Source organism: Microcaecilia unicolor, chromosome 8, assembly GCF_901765095.1.
Source record: "Microcaecilia unicolor chromosome 8, aMicUni1.1, whole genome shotgun sequence".
In the NCBI taxonomy this organism is placed as follows: Eukaryota; Metazoa; Chordata; class Amphibia; order Gymnophiona; family Siphonopidae; genus Microcaecilia; species Microcaecilia unicolor.
This window is the reverse complement of record NC_044038.1, coordinates 41371703-41390057: the sequence shown is the minus strand read 5'-3', so window position 1 is coordinate 41390057 and position 18355 is coordinate 41371703. Positions and strand designations below refer to the sequence as shown.

The 18355-nt window shown below is 42.9% G+C and overlaps 1 protein-coding gene across 3 annotated transcripts in view; it reads left to right on the top strand.

Annotated features, from left to right (window-relative positions):
* Positions 1-7934: 7934 nt before the first annotated feature.
* LOC115476590 (lipopolysaccharide-induced tumor necrosis factor-alpha factor homolog) overlaps positions 7935-18355 on the top strand; it is a 59879-nt gene continuing 49458 nt past the window's right edge. The window contains exons 1-3 of one of the 3 annotated variants that reach the window (XM_030213036.1): positions 7935-7990; positions 13847-13936; positions 14284-14355. In XM_030213036.1, the coding sequence (XP_030068896.1) occupies positions 13882-13936; positions 14284-14355 (127 nt within the window). In that variant the 5' untranslated portion in view covers positions 7935-7990; positions 13847-13881. Of the gene's footprint in view, positions 8222-11402; positions 11502-13846; positions 13937-14283; positions 14356-18355 lie in introns of those variants that run through there. The other 2 variants (XM_030213035.1, XM_030213034.1) reach the window with 2 other exon arrangements.

Here is an 18355-nt window from a genome sequence, read left to right as displayed (position 1 = left end):
GCTCAATGCGGCTTACATTGAAAACACAGTGAGACAGAACACAGAATTAAGTTAGTTATATCATGGGAGCAAACAGATGGATTTGAGATATGTCTGAAACATTTAACAAAGTTGAGATTAGCATATATACCCAACTGGGCATTTAAAAGTCTGTCCTTTAATGATGCTGCATGTTCAGAAATCATAGCCGTAAGTATAGACAGTTATTCAAATATTATTACACTAGGAAAAAAGGCCCATTTCTGGAAGAAATTAAAAGGCACTAGCAAGGTTTTCCTCTGAGTGTGTATGTTTGAGAGAGTGTGTGTGAGAGACAGAGTGAATGTGCGAGTGTGTGTGTGTTCCAGAGAGAGAGTGACACTGGGTGCGAGTGTGTCTGTGAGAGAGAGAGAGTGTGTGTGTGAGAGAGAGAGTGTGTGCCAGGGGTACCCTCCTCCCTCTCAGTTCCAGGTCGTCCACCTCCCTCCCAGTTCCAGGGTTGTCGTCTCCCCTCCCTCCCTCCTTCCTCCGAGTTCCAGGGTCGTCCCCCCTCCCTCCGTTCAGGTTCATCCCCTCCCTCCCTCCCTCCAAGTTCCAGGGTCGTCCCCTCCCTCCAAGTTTCAGGGTCCCCTCCTCCGTCCGAGTTCCAGGGTCCCCCCTCCCTCCTCCCTCCCTCCCAGTTCCAGGGTCGTCATCCCTCCCTTCCAGTTCCAGGCTCCCTCCCTACGAATTTTTTTAAGTCATCTTCACTTACCTTGTTGGGGTTACGTCGGCTGCCAGCAGCGGTAAAAGGCGTGTAGGCTCGGCCCTTCTCTCTCTCTCTTGGCTGTGGTCCCGCCCTCATTTCCTGTTTCCGCAAGGGCGGGACCACAGCTGAGAGAGAAGGCCGAGCATGGCCGTGCCAACATGGTAAGCGAGGTAAGTATGGCAGGGGGGCGCCTCCCTCTGGGGGGCGCCGCCGCACCATGCTCACCTCGCTTGCCCTCCCGCTCCCATTGTTCAACTTCCCGCCCTCTTCTCCCCCCCCCCCCACATCCCTTTTCTTTTTTTTTTCTTTTTAAATTTACCTCCGTGGCGGTCCAGCAGCGCAGCGTCAGTGAAGGAGGCGGCGCTCCCGACATCTCTAGCCTTCCCTTCGCTGTGTTCCACCTTCTTCTGACGGTCATTTGCTTGACGTCAGAAGAAGGCGGCACACAGCGAAGGGAAGGCTAGAGACGTCGGGAGCGCCACCTCCTTCACTGACGCTGCGCTGCTGGACCGCCACGGAGGTAAATTTAAAAAGAAAAAAAAGAAAAGGGATGTTGGGGGGAGAGAAGAGGGCGGGCAGTTGAACAATGGGAGCGGGAGGGCAGGGAGAGACGAGAGCATGGATGCGAAGGGGGGGGGGAGAAGAGGGCGGGCCAGGCCAGGCCAACTGGGACATGATGGGACATGGGAGCGAGAGGAGAGAGAGGGAGCATGGATGCGAGGGGGGGGGTCATGGAAGGGAGAGAGGGGAATTGCTGGATAGGGATTAATGGAGGGTGACAGAGGAGCATGGATGGGAGGGGCAGGGCTCAGGGAGAGAGGGGAATTGCTGGAAAAGGATGAATGGAGGGGGCAGGGGACAGAGGAGCATGGATGGCATGGATTGGGAGGGCAGGGCTCAGGGAAGAGAGGGGAATTGCTGGAAAAGGATGAATGGAGGGGCAGGGGACAGAGGAGCATGGATGGGCATGGATTGTAGGGCAGGGCTCAGGGAGAGAGGGGAATTGCTGGATAGGGATGAATGGAGGGGACAGAGGGGCATGGATGGATATGGATTGCAGGGCAGGGCTCAGGGAGAGAGGGGAATTGCTGTATAGGGATGAATGGAGGGGGCAGGTGACAGAGGAGCATGGATGGGCATGGATTGGGAGGGCAGGGCTCAGGGAGAGAAGGGAATTGCTGGATAGGGATGAATGGAGGGGCAGGGGACAGATGGGCATGGATGGATATGGATTGCAGGGCAGGGCTCAGGGAGAGAGGGGAATTGCTGGATAGGGATGAATGGAGGGGCAGGGGACAGAGGAGCATGGATGGGAGGGCAGGGCTCAGGGAGAGAGGAGAAATTGCTGGACATAGAGGGGAGGGAAGAGAGATGAAGGAGATGAAATGAGGGAAAAGGAAAAGAGGAGAAAAACTGCACATGGATGAAGAAAATAGGCAGAAGCTGAGGACCAGAAATGAAGAAGAAAGGAGGAAAGGAAAGAAATAAATTGAAAGGAAGCCCTGGAAACGGAGTTAAGAGGACAGATAGCAGCAGAATCAGATACTGGGCCAGCATGATCAGAAAAAGAAAGTCACCAGACAACAAAGGTAGAAAAAAATCATTTTATTTTCATTTTAGTGTTGGAATATGTCCACTTTGAGAATTTACATCTGCTATCTTATTTTGCAATGTATAGCAATTTGTTTCTAAGAATATTGCTGACAATTCCTGTCAGTGTGGCAAGTGGTGAGCGATCATTTTCACGGGGGGGGGGGGGGGGGGGAGGGCCGCCGCCAACTGATAGTCTGCAGGGGGGGGGGGCGCCAGAGACTCTAGGCACAGCCCTGGGGCCGAGCCTGCACGTGTTTTACCGCTGCTGCCATCCGCCGTAACCCTGACTTGGTAAGTGAAGATGACTTTTAAAAATCGGAGGGAGGGGGCCTGGAACTGGAAGGGAGGGAGGGACGATGACACCCTCATGCGTGTGACGTCGTGTGTGTCGAACCAGGAAGTACGCTAATGTCACAACAGGAGATGGATACAGCGTTACAGGCAGCACGAACCCTACAACCCTTCACTGCCACGGAGTCAGCTTCAGAACGTTGGAGGTGCTTTTTATTATAGTAGATGCATACACCAGAACAAGCATCCATACTCACATTGCAAAAGTAAACAACAACTTCTACAGAGTACATCCAAAATTTAGGACCCTGTTTACTAAGCTGCGCTGTAGACGCGCTAACGTTTTAACGCTCGCTAATGATAGAGACACCTATTGGTGTCTTTATTGTTAGCGCACGCTAAAAAGTTAGTGCGCCTACAGCGCGGTTTAGTAAACAGGGCCCTTAATTTTTATTTTCTCATTTCCATCTTCCAAAATTCCAGACAGCAGATGTACACATTAGCAGGATCCAAAGCTGTCCAAAACAATTAAAGTCAGAAACAACACAGTTTACAGTTAATTGTTCCACCACCCTTAGTATTCACCTTTGGATTCAACAGCAATACCACGAAATTAAAACAAAGTTTAAAGCAAATGCTCTTAATATGTAATACTTGGTAGCAATAATGAAACAGTGATGTAATATTCACATAGCAAGCAGCCTAAGCCAACAGATTTATTTTCCATTGAACATAATTAACTTTGTATGAACTTGACTGCTAATAGTGTGCTGAACTAGACAATGTTGGCACACTTAGACTGACTCTGGACTTCTGCATAAAGTTAGCTCTGACCTCATTATTGAATATCTGTCTTTCATTCGTTCTTTATTCATTCTTTCATAACGTTTATACCCCACACTAGCCCGAAATAGACTCAAGTTCAATGTGGCTTACAAATAAACAATAAAGGGGTCCTTTTACAAAGGCATGCTGAAAAGTGGCTTACGTTAGTATAGGCGTGGGTTTTGGGCGCACGCAGAATCATTTTTCAGCGCGCCTGAAAAGGGCCTCTTTTTTTGACCAAAATGGACATGCGGCAAAATCAAAATTGTCGCGTGTCCATTTTGGGTCTCTGACCTTACCGCCAGCCATAGACCTAGCGGTAAAGAATTTGGGTGGTAAGGACTTGCACTTGTCCGAATATAAAATTATTTTTCAGACGCGCATAATGGATGTGCGCCAAAAATGAATTACCGCAAGAGCCATGCGGTAGTCGAGCGGTAAGTCCATTTTGGTGCACGTTGGGTGCGCTCAGGCACCTACACAGCTTAGTAAAAGGGGCCCAGAGTGAATAAAACATAATAACGTACAGAATATAACACAAGGAAGGTAGGACATTTAATGCCTCTATAGAAGGGAATAAAAAGAGGAAAATCTGGAGAGCCTTGTATACCAATGCCCATAGTATGTGAAACAAACTGCTAGAACTTGAGGCTACAATGATGGAAGCGGACTTGGATTTAGTGGTGGTCACGGAGATGTGGCTCACGGAGAACCATGACTGGGATGTTGCTATACCTGGCTATAATCTATTCAGGAAGGACAGAGTAGGAAAAAAGGGTGGAGGTGTGGCATTATATGCAAAGAATGATATCCAAGTGACAGAACTTCAGGACATGTGGGGTAGGGAAGAAGCGCTGTGGGTTAAACTGGAAAGAGGGAAAGGAAAATGTATCTATATCGGAGTGATATACGGACCTCCCTCACAGTCAGAGGAACTGAACAGGGATTTAATTGAAGACATCCGCAAGATAGCTAGGAAAGGGGAAGTACTACTGATAGGTGACTTCAATATGCCGGATGTTGATTGGGGTGTCCTGGCTGTGGGGTCGTCTAGAAGCAAAGAGATCTTAGATTCCCTACAGGAAGAATTGTTCCAGCAGTGGGTGACGGAACCGACGAGGGATGGAGCTGTTCTGGACCTGGTGCTTACAAATGGAGAGTATGTTTTTGACGTCAAGGTGGCAGACCATTTGGCATCTAGTGATCATCGTATGGTATGGTTCAATATTAAAACAGAAGAGAGGGCTCACTCGAGATTGAGGGTCCTGGATTTCAAAGGAACTAACTTTGCTGAGATGGGGGAATTTCTCAAGGAACAGTTAGTGGGATGGGAACAGCTGAAGGATGTAGAACCGCAATGGACGAGACTGAAAGGAGCTATATTAAAAGTGACTAACCTTTATGTTAGGAAAGTACATAAAAGTAAGAGGAAAAGAAGGCCTCTCTGGTACTCGAATGTAGTAGCTGAAAAGATAAGGGAAAGGAGGCTAGCCTTTGCACGTTATAAGATGACTCAGAAAGATGAAGACAGGACAGAATACTTAACTAAGCGAAAAGAAGCTGGAAAAGCTCTCAGGAAAGCGAAGCGGCAAATGGAGGAAAAGATAGCTAATATGGTAAAATTGGGGGACAAGACCTTGATAAGTAGTAGTAGTAGTAGTAGATATGTAAGTGACAAGAGGAAGTGCCACAATAGCATTGTGAGGCTCAAAGTTGAGGGAGAGAAATATGGGGAAGATGATAAGGATAAAGCTGAACTGCTTAACGATTATTTTAGCTCTGTGTTCACGAATGAAAAATGGGGGGGGGGGGGCGGTAGGGCTGCAGAAAGCAAAGGTTAAAGGGGATGGAGGTATGGTAGACCAAGACCCGTTTACGGAGGACTGTGTTCATGAGGGGCTTGCCAAACTAAAAGTAGACAGAGTGATGGGGCCTGATGGGATACACCCAAGGGTGCTTAAGGAACTCGGAGAAGTTCTGTCTGCTCCGCAGCTCTGCTGACAGACCTCTTTAATGCTTCCTTAGAAACTGGAGTGGTCCCAGTGGACTGGAGAAGGGCGGATGTGGTTCCTTTGCACAAGAGTGTCAGTAAGGAGGAGGTAGGGAATTACAAACCTGTCAGTCTGACCTCGGTGGTGAGCAAGTTAATGGAAATGCTTCTAAAGAAGAGGATTGTGACATTTCTTGAACTACATGGAATGCGGGACCCGAGGCAGCATGGCTTCACTAGTGGCAGGTCATGTCAGACGAATCTGACTGTCTTCTTCGACTGGGTGACCAAACAGTTGGATGTGAGAGGCGCTTGATGTGGTATACTTGGATTTCGGCAAAGACTTTGACACGGTTCCGCACAGGCGACTGATAAATAAATTGAGTGTCCTCGGTGTGGGACCTAGAGCAACTGATTGGGTAAAAAATTGGTTGAATGGTAGGAGACAGAGGGTGGTGGTAAATGGAGCTTGCTCTGAAGAAAAGGAGGTCGTCAGTGGAGTACCGCAGGGATCGGTCCTAGGGCTGACTCTTTTTAACGTCTTTGTGAGCGATATTGCGGAAGGGCTGTCTGGTAAGGTTTGTCTCTTTGCGGATGATACTAAACTCTGTAACAGGGTGGACACCCTGGAGGGTGTGAATGACATGAGGAAGGACCTAGCAAAGCTAGAGGAATGGACCAATATTTGGCAACTAAGGTTTAATTCCAAAAAATGCAGGGTCATGCACTTGGGTCACAAAAATCCAAGGGAACAGTACAGTATAGGGGGTGTAGTGTTTCAGTGTGCGAAGGAAGAGCGGAACTTGGGGGTGATTGTGTCTGATGACCTTAAAGCTTTCAAACAGGTAGAAAAAGTGACAGCCAAAGCCAGAAGGATGCCTGGGTGCATAAAGAGAGGCATGACCAGCAGGAAAAAGGAGGTGATAGTGCCGTTGTATAAGTCTCTGGTGAGGCCTCATTTGGAGTACTGTGTGCAGTTCTGGAGACCGCACCTACGGAAAGATATAAACAGGATGGAGTCGGTCCAGAGGGCGGCTACGAAATTAGTAAGCGGTCTTGAATGCAAAAATTATACGGACAGGCTTATGAACCTCAACATGTATACGCTGGAAGAGAAAAGGGAGAGAGGAGACATGATAGAGATGTTTAAATATCTCAAGGGCATTTATGTACAGGAAGAGAGCCTTTTTCAAATGAAGGAGAGCTCTGGAATGAGGGGGCATATGACAAAGATAAGAGGGAATAGGCTTAGGAGTAACCTAAGGAAGTGGAGGAGTGGCCTAGTGGTTAGGGTGGTGGACTTTGGTCCTGGGGAACTGAGGAACTGAGTTTGATTTCCACTTCAGGCACAGGCAGCTCCTTGTGACTCTGGGCAAGTCACTTAACCCTCCATTGCCCCAGGTACAAATAAGTACCTGTATATGTAAGCTGCATTGAGCGGGAAAGCGTGGGGTACAAATGTAACTAAAATAAAATAAATTATTTCACAGAAAGGGTGGTGGAGGCGTGGAATGGCCTCCTGGTGGAGTCGAGGACTGTTCCAGAATTTAAAAAGGCATGGGATAAGCATGTGGGTTTGCTTAGGAACAGGAAGAATTAGGGGTTACAGAGGATCGGCAAACTGGATGGGTCATATGGCCTTTATTTGCTGTCATGTTTCTATGTTTCTAAGAAGTAAGTTAATACATGTACAGTAAGTAACCAGGGATTTAGACTATGTCAAGAACAAACAAACAATTAAGGGTGGATAGGTGAGTGCATAATTAGGCAGGGCTAGATGGGAAATGAGATTAATTTATTGGTAAAATTCAAATAGGGTTCTTTGTATTCAGAAAGGCCAGACTGAATAAATGTTTTTTAAATAGTAGTAATAAAAAATATCAAGTGCATTTTTATAAAATACCACTGCAATCCACAAAACAAAAAGAGCAAGTTCCCACATGCCATCTTTTTTTATCTAAGTACAAGAAAAAAAAGATTTTAGATGCTCCAAGGTTTCAACCTAATTCATGTTTATTATGGGATATAAATTTTATAAATAAATAGATAGATAGATAGAAACTGACTGTTGAGCACCTGATTCTCATACCATGATGTCTGTTTTAGTGGCTCTTTACCAGGAGAAAAAAAAATCTCTGCAGGAATATAACAGTGCTAGGGTGGCCCTATAATAATCAGCCCCTCCAAATGACACACTGATTACGATTTATAAAACAAATTACTACTCCACCTATGAAAACTGATTCCGTTACTATGCATCGTCTGTGTACATCCGTATGCTGCACAAGCTCGCATGTTTGAAAATATAAGTGCGATTAAATAAAAATGCTACCAAACGACAACATAGATGCAGCAGCTCATAGGTTCGTTTGCTTTGTTTTGAGTGTAGTGAGATGACGGCTGCAGGAGGACGGGGACACCGAAATAACCCTATTTGGCTTCAACTTTTTGAGGTCATCTCTCCCTGTTTCCTTCAATCTCCTCTTACCTCAGTATTAGCCTCAGTAGGCTCTGTGTGTGGTTGGAAGAGTAGCATTCCAATCAGCTGCCTGCTGTGGAGAAAGGTTTTTGTTTTGCTATTCCTGTGACTGGAGCTCTGAGAAATTGTATTTAATATTTAAAGTAATAATTTTGGGCTTTTGGGACGAGGTCTAAGTGCTTTCAAACTAGTGAGCAGTGTTCTCTGTGTCGGAAGTGCTTTGGTTTCATTTTCACAGTGCTGCTGTGCTCTGCAGGAAATATGTAAAAGTGGATGTGTCTTGCTCTGAAAGTGTGTTTTTGTCCGAAATTTTAAGGTAATTTGAGTAATACATTGAATTAATTAAAATACAGTAAAATAAGAATTAGAATTTTTAGCAGTTTGAAGGCTGAGCTGCTTTTGCTTTGGGGCTCTTTTGCGAGTTATTGTAATATGTGGTGTTAAAGGAAGCAATTTTAATGAAATGGCTACAAAGAAGAGAATTGTGGATTTGGAGAGGCTTCCATTTCACATATAGCAAAGAAATACCTTAGGGAAAAAAAAGTAATTGTGGTGAGTGGTAAAGCTGTGAATAAGAAAGAAAGAAAGAAATAAAGATAAAGTGGTAATTGGAAAAGGTGGGAGGGGAAAAATGTGCATGATAAAAAAAAATGTGGAAAAAGTTTGGATATTAATGTAGAGAGGTTCAGAAATCTGGCAAATGGTTTTTAATGGTTAACAATCAACAAAAGGATAGAATTCTTCAAGGAGTAGGAGGAATAAAGCTCAGCAGGAGAACGAAAGCACATCTGATGCAGAAATATCTAATGGTGAGAGGCAATTTGATGTTGTGAAGGGAGGAAGGGTAAGGTTGCAGGTAAAGGATTGTGCAAGCGTTTGTGTAATTTCAGACATGTAATTAAGTATTTAGATTATGAAAAATGTAAAAGGAGAGATGTTAGACAAAGCCCATTAAGTGTATGAGAATCAGAGTCACAGGATTCTTCAGAATCTTTGCTTCATGTGAAAGTGTTGATGTGGGACTTTTTGTAAATAGTAAGAGATCAAGTAAGGTTGTTGAGGAGGAAGGTGAAAATTCTGTGTCTATGGAACTGAGTAAAAATGGTCGTACATTTAGTGCAATTGTACCTTTGAGTAACTTCCGCATATCTCTGAAAACCAACCTCTTTAACAAGGCCTACCACGAAAACCCATAACTAACTAAACCACAACATTTATCCACCTTTATCAGATTGTATCTTTCTATAACTACCTGACAAAATTCCTCTTGTTTTCCTTGACTTCTTTGTAACACCAATTGTATTCTTTACCCTGGCATGGCGACGCCATATCAGGTCTTTGTAAGCCACATTGAACCTGCAAATAGGTGGGAAAATGTTGGATACAAGTGCAATAAATAAATAAAGTACCCATATATCTGAAAGTTAGAAGAATTTTAAAAGTGACATTTGTGGATTTATTTGCCTTATTGGTAAAAATGGCAAGATTATGAGTTGAAGAAGAATGATGAGGGAAAGGAGGAGGTGAAAAAGAAGAGGGTTAAAGTACCTAACTAGTTATTGGGTTTTAACATTTATGCTACTGTTTTAGTTGAGGCTAAGCCTGAATTGTATCCTTGTTTCTTAAAGTATTCAGATATGATATTAAGGGCTTATAGAACATAAGGAGGTTGGTCATGGTTAAAACTATGACGTAGTGAAGGATAAATCTAATATATGGGGATTTAGGAATGTTGATATATGGTTAGCTGTAATGACTCCATTTCGTCCTTTCGGGCTGTTGGATAGCAGTTTGCCTCATATGGAAGTCTTGGAGAGTTCGGAAATCAGGGAGTGCATGGGGAAAGTTTCAGTCAAGTCTCTCAGGAGGCAGTGCATCGGCAGGATCTGAGGGATTGGGATTGGTAATGCCTATTTTCACTTCAACTCAGGGCAATGCACTCAACCATGCTGTAAGTTTAGACATAGATGTTCGATCGGTGGGGGAAGTCATCCAGCCTTCTGTTGTAGTGGAAGAAGTGTTGCAGCTGCCAGAGTCAAATCAGTGCTCTCTGGAAATGTTTTGCAAGGCCCTGTCTCCAATTAATGTCTTGGTTATGAAAGATTGGTTCACTTACCGCATGGCCAGTTCTTTTCCAAAGAAAGAGACAGCCTTTTACCTGGTGTGGTTAAAGGGGGCCTCAGTTTGCGTCAAAAACATGCACTGACGCTAGCACAGGCCCCCTTTTACTGCGGCTTAGTAAAAGGACCCTTTGGTTTGTTAAAAATTTTGTGCACACTAAATTGATATAAAACATGTTAAACCTATGATTAATATGTGTTAAAATTGTATTAAAATAAATTTGTGGAACAAACCAGAACATGTGGTCAAAAGTCAGGAAAAAGCCCAAACGAATCAAAAATTTTTGCCCAGTCCACAGGGCATGAAAACCAGTCTTATACGTAAAGCTTATGTCTTCAATTCATCCCTCCTGATTTTTGTATCTTAAAAAGGCAATTCTATAGACTGGCAACTACATCTTTTAACTGCACCGTGCTGCAATTCTTAGTGTTTTCACGGTGCTTTTGGCAATCACAATCTATAAAGTATGCCTAAATTTAGGCGTACTTTATTTTGAATATGCCTAAATTTTATCGTGGTTTATAGAATATGTCTAGCGTCCATCCGCGCCTCTAAATTTAGTTGAGGGCAGTTACACCAAGTAAAACTTGGTGTAAATGCCAACGCTTAAATTAGGCGTGGACCGGGTGTATTCTGTAACAACGCGCATAGATTTTTTATCATCACTGATTAGCTTGTTAACTAATTAAATTGCACACACAAATCCAGAATACGACTGGATTTATGTGCGCAATTTAAGTCGCACTATATAGAATCTGGGGGTTAGTGTGTAAAGGCAAGGGGGGCATACACATGGGCAGAGTATGGGCAGGACGTAGGCGTGTCTGTCAGTTACTTACAGAACTTACAGAACACTGTAAGTTACAAAGTTTCACACGTAAGTGCTGCACTTAGGTGCTTATCTTTACCTGCCATAGACCTGGCGTAAGTGGACAAGCCTAGGCATATGCGTGTTTCTGCCAACTTACACTAGTGTTCCACTGTATAACAGAATCCGTGTTATAGAATATGCGCTCCCTATGTTGTATCTGGGTACCCAAACGGAAGAGACAGTTATAGAATTTCATCCTAAATGCACGAGTCGGTATCCTGAAGCCACACTTAGGGAACATTAAGAAGTTAGAACTGATGAACAACTTAATCACTAAGAAATGATAGTGCTAAAAAAAGTTCTTTTCATCAGCAGGTAAATTTGAGTCACCATGAATAGCAGCAATACTCAACTGAATGTAACCCAAGCATCATCAAAGGTTCTACCATACTTGCCGTCCATAAACAGCATTCACCTGTTGCCATAAGATATGTATCAATTGAATTTTAATTCAAATCTTTTATATTCCCTCAACTGGTCAATTCTGAGCGGATTACAAAGAAAAAGAAGAATATACCAAAGATACAACACAGAGCCAACAAATCAGAGCAATCAAGCAAAAAATAAATTATAACAGCTGCTATAAGATTCCAAAGAATGATGGGTAATGATTAAGTAGGGTTGATCAGATCTTTGTTAAACCGAATCTTTAAACTGAGTCGAAAAATCATAGGGGCCTTTTTACTAAGCCGCATAGACACCTATGTGCGCCTAACACGTGTCAGTTTGGAGTTACCGCCCAGCTACCGTGTGGCCCAGGCGGTAATTTTGTTTTTTACGTGCGTCTTCTATGTGAGCCGGAAAATAATTTTTATTTTCTGGCGCGTGGTGGAAACCAGGCGGTAATTGTCATTCTACACGCATAGATCGTTACCGCCTGGTTAATGTGTGAGACCTTACCACTAAGTCAGTGGGTGGCGGTAAGGTCTCAGGCCTAAAATGGACATGCGCCGATTTTTATTTTGCCGCATGTCCATTTTCGGCCCCCCAAAAAAGACCTTTTTTTCAGGTGTACTGAAAAATGGACCTGCGCACATCCAATATACACATCTACACCAGCGCAGGCCATTTTCAGCTCACCTTAGTAAAAGGACCCTATAATGTTAATGTTATGAATGGAAGATGGAAGCAAATTCTAGAGCTACGGACCTTTGCCTACTAATGTTCCCTGTTCTGTAACTTTCAAGTTGCAAAGAACCTTAGATTGATTAACCAATCTTGTTTCTACCATTGAATGTAAACCATGTAGGACTAAAAGTTTAATAAAATCAGTCAAATAAGAAGGGCTAAAACCATACAAATTTTTAAAAACAAAAAGCAGAACTTTAAATTCAATTCTTGCTCTTAAAGGGAGCCAGCGTAATCGTATCATGTATGGGGTTACATGATCAAATCTTCTACTATTTACTACTAATTTTGCTGCAGCATGCTGAACTGCTTGCAGCTTACAAATCTGCTTTTATGAAAGACCCATAAAAACCATATAACAATAATCCAGGGTAGTGAGAACTAAAGATTGAACAATCCATTTAAATTGATATTCCTCAAAGTACTGTTTCAATCTCAACAATTTCAACTTTAAAAAACATTTCTGAACTACAGAGGTTATAGGCAAATCCATAGATAATCTGGAATCAAGAATGACTCCTAGCAGTTTAATATCTGATTTCAACAAAACTTCCTCCCCTTCTGTATTAGATTCTTTTTATTGTTAGAACTAGGTAAAGAACCAAAAGGAAGGTCCAAATCTCCCGTAAAGTAAGACACAAACCACAAAAAAGGCGGAAGATGAACCAAAACAGACCAGAAAAACCATAGGGAGTAAGAGCACCAAAAAAGTTTAATAGGACCCTATTAAACCTTTTTGGTGCTCTTACTCCCTATGGTTTTTCTGGTCTGTTTTGGTTCATCTTCCGCCTTTTTTGTGGTTTGTAGAACTAGGTAAAGCCCAGATCTACAGATATAAGATGCTCCATATAAAAATGCCAATATGTTAAATGGCCTTCAGGTAGTTTATCATCTGGTTGAACTCCTTGACCTTCTTAGCAACTCCCTTCTTTTGCCAATTCCGACTCCCTCACACTTGATTTCTTCCTACCTCTCCCTCCCCAATACCCTCTGTCTTCTCTTTCTCTTCTACCCTCTCTGACTTTAATGCAAAACTCCTTGCTCCTCTGATTTCCTCTTTCTTCTCTTTTTCCCTCTCTTTTAAGTACATAACATTGTTTACTGGGACAGACACTAAAGGTCCTTCAAGCCCAGTGTCCTGTTTCCAACAGTGGCCAATCCAGGTCACAGGTATTCAGAAGAATCCTAAAACAGCAAAATAATAAAAGGAATGTATTGTGCATGGAAAAATTTTCAATGATAGACTTTTTCTCCTGATTTTTAAAAACAAATTTCAGTTTGTTTTACTCATTCATATTAAGTTGATTAACACATGTTAAAATTATTTTATTAACGTCAATTTGTAGCTTAAGGTAAGCTAAATTGATTTTGGAGTCTTTGTGGTTTCTTATAAACTCCCTCTGCAAGGGGAAAGTTCCCTTATTCCCCACCTGTGCAGCCCTTGAAGAGCACAACCCTTTTGTCTATCAGATGAACACGGAAGTACACCCTTCCTGGGTACCTCCTACTGCTCCTGGGTTCATGGAGGCCCCTTTTACACTATAGCTGTCACCTTTATAGAAAAGGGAAACACCCCTCTTTTGGATACCAGCAGCAACCAAACCTTCCAAACATTAGAAAGCTCTTCAGTCTCGATAACAATAACCATGTATCCAGTACAGCCTCTAGAGACCTTTACATTCACTTTTATTACATTTCTCAGAGCTTACAAAAAATAATTCATCAACAGCTTTCCCCTCCTGCTGTTCTTATGTAGACCACTGCAACCGATTCCAAGTAATGATCCAATTTCTAAATGTTATTGTATTCCCTCAATCACAGTTGGAGTTGCAACAGATGATCACAGTTCACAAACAATGTATCCTATAAAAGAACCAATCCCTGCTGCTGGCATTCAAGTACAGCCATCAGGTACGTGACAACATACTTGTGTATATACTTTTTTTTTTTTTTTCGTTTTTCCAGAAGTAAATACAGCCTGATCAGACATAAAGATGTTGAAACTAAGGAACTTTCTTTCTCTACTCTCTCAGCTGAAGTGCGAAAAGCAAATGTGATGACATCTATTTAAGAGCAGTTCTTGCCAGTTATAAATGATAAAAATGAGCAACTTAAAATCAATCACTTTTAAACAAATGGTTCCACTTTTAACGTAGGACATACATCAGCCAGTAAAGTGGTTAATTAGATTGAACGCTCTGGGTGCAAAACAGAAGAAATGGAAAAGTTCAATAACTTCTTTTTCACTCTCTTTGCAGCACCTCCTCCTCCCTATTCCGACCAACCAGGACCATACGTTACATCAGGTTCACAAGTGCAACCAGGAATAGGCAAGTATCAGAATATTCACAGTCAAAAGTTTGTATATAGTGGTGGACCTCTCAGTGAAAACCAGGCAGCCAGACCAGACTATTCCAGAAGAAACCTACATATTCCAAAAATAGTCATTAGTTCTTATTACTATTAATATACACGTGTAATAGGGAAGATACTGTGGGGGTCTTTTACTAAATAACCTGTTCCTTAGCTGGGCTCGAGAATTAATATATTGAAAATGCGACCATACAATGTCTTTGTGGTTATGTTCTACCAATAAGTTAATCGATTAACTGGCTTTCTTGAAAGGATTATATATCCTTTGGATGCATGACTAGGAACAAAAACACACACATATATATGCTGTATCACAGTTCCTCATGTACAGCCACAAAACAACCTTTTGCCATTGTTTTGTGTGATCTAAAACGGTGGCAAGCTCCGCCTTACTGGCTTCAGCCTCCATAATGGGCTGGATAGGCTCATGCTGTATCCTGTTTTCAGTCTAACCTTGGGTATTTACTATACACCTACAGGCAAAATGTCTGCACCATGAATGTAGGCTCTATTGCTGCTGGATTTGCACTAGTATTTTATAAAGTCACATAGGCGCCTACAGGGCCATTTTCAAAGCACTAAGACTTACAAAGTTCCTTAGGTTATTATGGGGCTCATTTTCAAAGCAATAAGATTTGAAAAGTTCCATAGGTTGCTATGGAGCTCATTTTCAAAAGAGAAAACATCCAAAAAATGGCATAAATCTGCATTTGGATTTTTTCTCATAAAAACATCCAAATTGGTATTTGCAAAACCAATTTTTAGATATTTTTTCTATGAAGTCCATCAGAAGTACATTCAGATCACAAGGGGACATGTCAGGGGCATGTTAAGTAATACTCATTATTGTCCCAAACACATATATATTAAGTCCAGTATTATAACATTTCAATTACTGTATGGTTATCAAGCATTATATCTTTATTCGGGGATCTTCAGATTTCCAGATCGTTTCCACCATATGGGGAATCTTCCCCAATTCTAATGGTGTTCCTTACATCTTCATGGATCAACCCGATTTTAAGATTTTACTATTTTTTTTCATCAGTCTCTCTCTTGCTTTAACTCTCTCAATAAATTCAAAGCATTATTTAGCATTAGTTAACTTAAATTGATTAGCAGCTAAGCAGCAATTTTTCTTTCAAATCAAACCTCCACCGACTTGGCCAGGTTTCGTATTTTTTCGCCATTTTTTCTGGGACACGGAAGTGAACACAGAATGCAAACCTCTTCCCTGACGAAGTATATACGAAACCTGGCCAAGTCGGCGGAGGTTTGATTTGAAAGAAAAATTGCTGCTTAGCTGCTAATCAATTTAAGTTAAGTAATGCTAAATAATGCTTTGAATTTATTGAGAGAGTTAAAGCAAGAGAGAGACTGATGAAAAAAAATAGTAAAATCTTAAAATCGGGTTGATCCATGAAGATGTAAGGAACACCATTAGAATTGGGGAAGATTCCCCATATGGTGGAAACGATCTGGAAATCTGAAGATCCCCGAATAAAGATATAATGCTTGATAACCATACAGTAATTGAAATGTTATAATACTGGACTTAATATATATGTGTTGGGACAATAATGAGTATTAGTTGAGAAGATTCCCCACACTACTAGTTAGGTCTGTTTACTAAGATTGTTCAGGGGCATGTTAAGGGCAGGATCTGGGCATTCCTAACACTTGGATGTTTTTTCTGCCACAATAGAACAAAACAAAAATATCCAGGGCCAGGGCCGGTCTTAGGCAGAGGCGGCCGCATAGGGCTCCGCGCCTAAGGGGGCCCCGCGCGGTGCGCCTCAACTCCGCCTCGCCTCTCCGACCACCGCCACTGTTCGCCTGCCCTCCATGTCCAGCGACGCAACTCTCCAGTCCTCGTTCCCCTGCTCCCCCTCCCTCCAGCCACCTGAGCCCCCCTTGCCCGACACGCCAAACGACCCTCTTCTGCCACCCGACCCGCCGGCACCTCACCTGACCCAGCATTTTTAAAAAATCTACAAGCGGCGGTGCCTCGCGTCTGAGTAAAAGAAGAAAAATCGCTTCGTCTATTGGCCGGCCTTCCCTCATGTCCCGCATGGGCGGGACATGAGGGAAGGCTGGCCAATGGACGAAGCAATTTTTCTTCTTTTACTCAGACGCGAGGCACCGTCGCTTGTAGATTTTTTTTAAATGCTGGGTCAGGTGAGGTGCCGGCGGGTCGGGTGGCAGAAGAGGGGTCGTTTGGCGGGTCGGGGAGGGGGGGCTCAGATGGGAGGGGGAGCAGGGGAACGAGGAGAGTCACATCGCTGGACATGGGTGGACGGCAGGGGGGACGGGTGGGTTACTGGACATAGGTGGATGGCAGTTGGCAGGGGGGACAGGAGGGTCGCTGGACATGGGTGGAAGGAGGAGAGGGGGGTTTCTGGACATAGGTGGATGGCAGGGGAGGACAGGAGGGTCACTGGACATGGGTGGATGGCGGGGAGGGGGGTTTCTGGACATAGGGGGATGGCAGGGAGGACAGGAGGGTCGCTGGACATGGGTGGATGGCAGGGGAGGGGGGTTGCTGGACATTGGTGGATGGCAGGGGCGGGCAGAGGGGACAGGGGGGTTGCTGGACATAGATGGATGGCAGGGGGGACAGGAGGGTCGCTGGACATGGGTGGATGGAGAAGAGAGAAGAAATGCTGGACATGGATGGAGGCGAGGGAAGAGTGAGGAAGGAGATGAGGTGAGGGAAAAGGAAGAGAGGAGAAAAAGTGCACATGGATATAGAAAATAGGCAGAAGCTGGATCCACTGGACAGTCAAGACTGCGGAGGACCCAGCTTTTACTTACGGATGTAGGGCAAGAAATGAAGAAGAAAGGTGGAAAGTAAAGAAATAAATGGAAAGGAAGCCCTGGAAATGGAGTTAAGAGGACAGATAGCAGCACAATCAGATACTGAGCCAGCATGATCAGAAAAACAAAGTCACCAGACAACAAAGGTAGAAAAAACTATTTTATTCAGGATTTATTAATTGGAATATGTCAGTTTTTGGAAATGTGCATCTGTGATATTTTTCATGTAAGTTTCAATTTTTGTAGTATTGCTGCATGCTGAGTCTGACTTCTTGAGGTAACTTTCCAGTTCAGTATTTTACCTTCATGTGTTTTTCAGGTGTGATCAAGGAAGGTGCAGTATTCTGCTAGCGTATAGTTTGCAGCCCTTTTTGTTTGTTTTTTTTCACTAGGTTGTGCACTAGTGTTTTAGAGCCCGGTGTAATTACAGTTGCCTTTCCACGCCACGTATAAGGTTGTAGCTTGTCCTGTCCTTGGAATTAGTGCTGTTTATGGTTTGTTAAGGTTATGAGTGTGTTTTTGCACAAGTTTGTGTATAGTGTTTTGCAGTGGAGAGATTGTGTGTTGGCCTTACTAAGGTGGCACCAAACATCAGAAAGGGTGTAGAGCCTAAATCATGACACACTACCTCTAAAAGGGTGTTTTGTGGCTCTACATGAGAATTGTGATATTATGATCCCTTGCTAGCTTCATATTGTTGACGGTCTGCATTTTCCGTATGGCTGGTATATTGGTGTATAAGGTATTAATTGTGACTATTTTATTTTTACTTATTTTTTTTCTGTGTGTTGTCAGACAATTATGGATGACAGACAGTTGGAGTCTTCTTGAGTCAGAGACCTGTGGTATATATTTTAAAACAATTTTAATACCTTGGTGGTCTATATGTTTTTATATTGTACATTATATTTCACACATATCTTTGTATATCTTTTCATTTCATTTTTATTTTATTGCATATATGGGTTACAGAGTAATAGGGGAATTTGAAAGTACTGAATCTTTTCTTAATATTTTTCCTTTATTCTCCTTTGTTATGAGAATTGGAATTACTAATTGTAGTGGACTTGAACTGAATAATTTCTGGGGGGGAGGTTTCATGATAGCATTGTGCTTATTATTTCAAACAGTTTTTTTGTA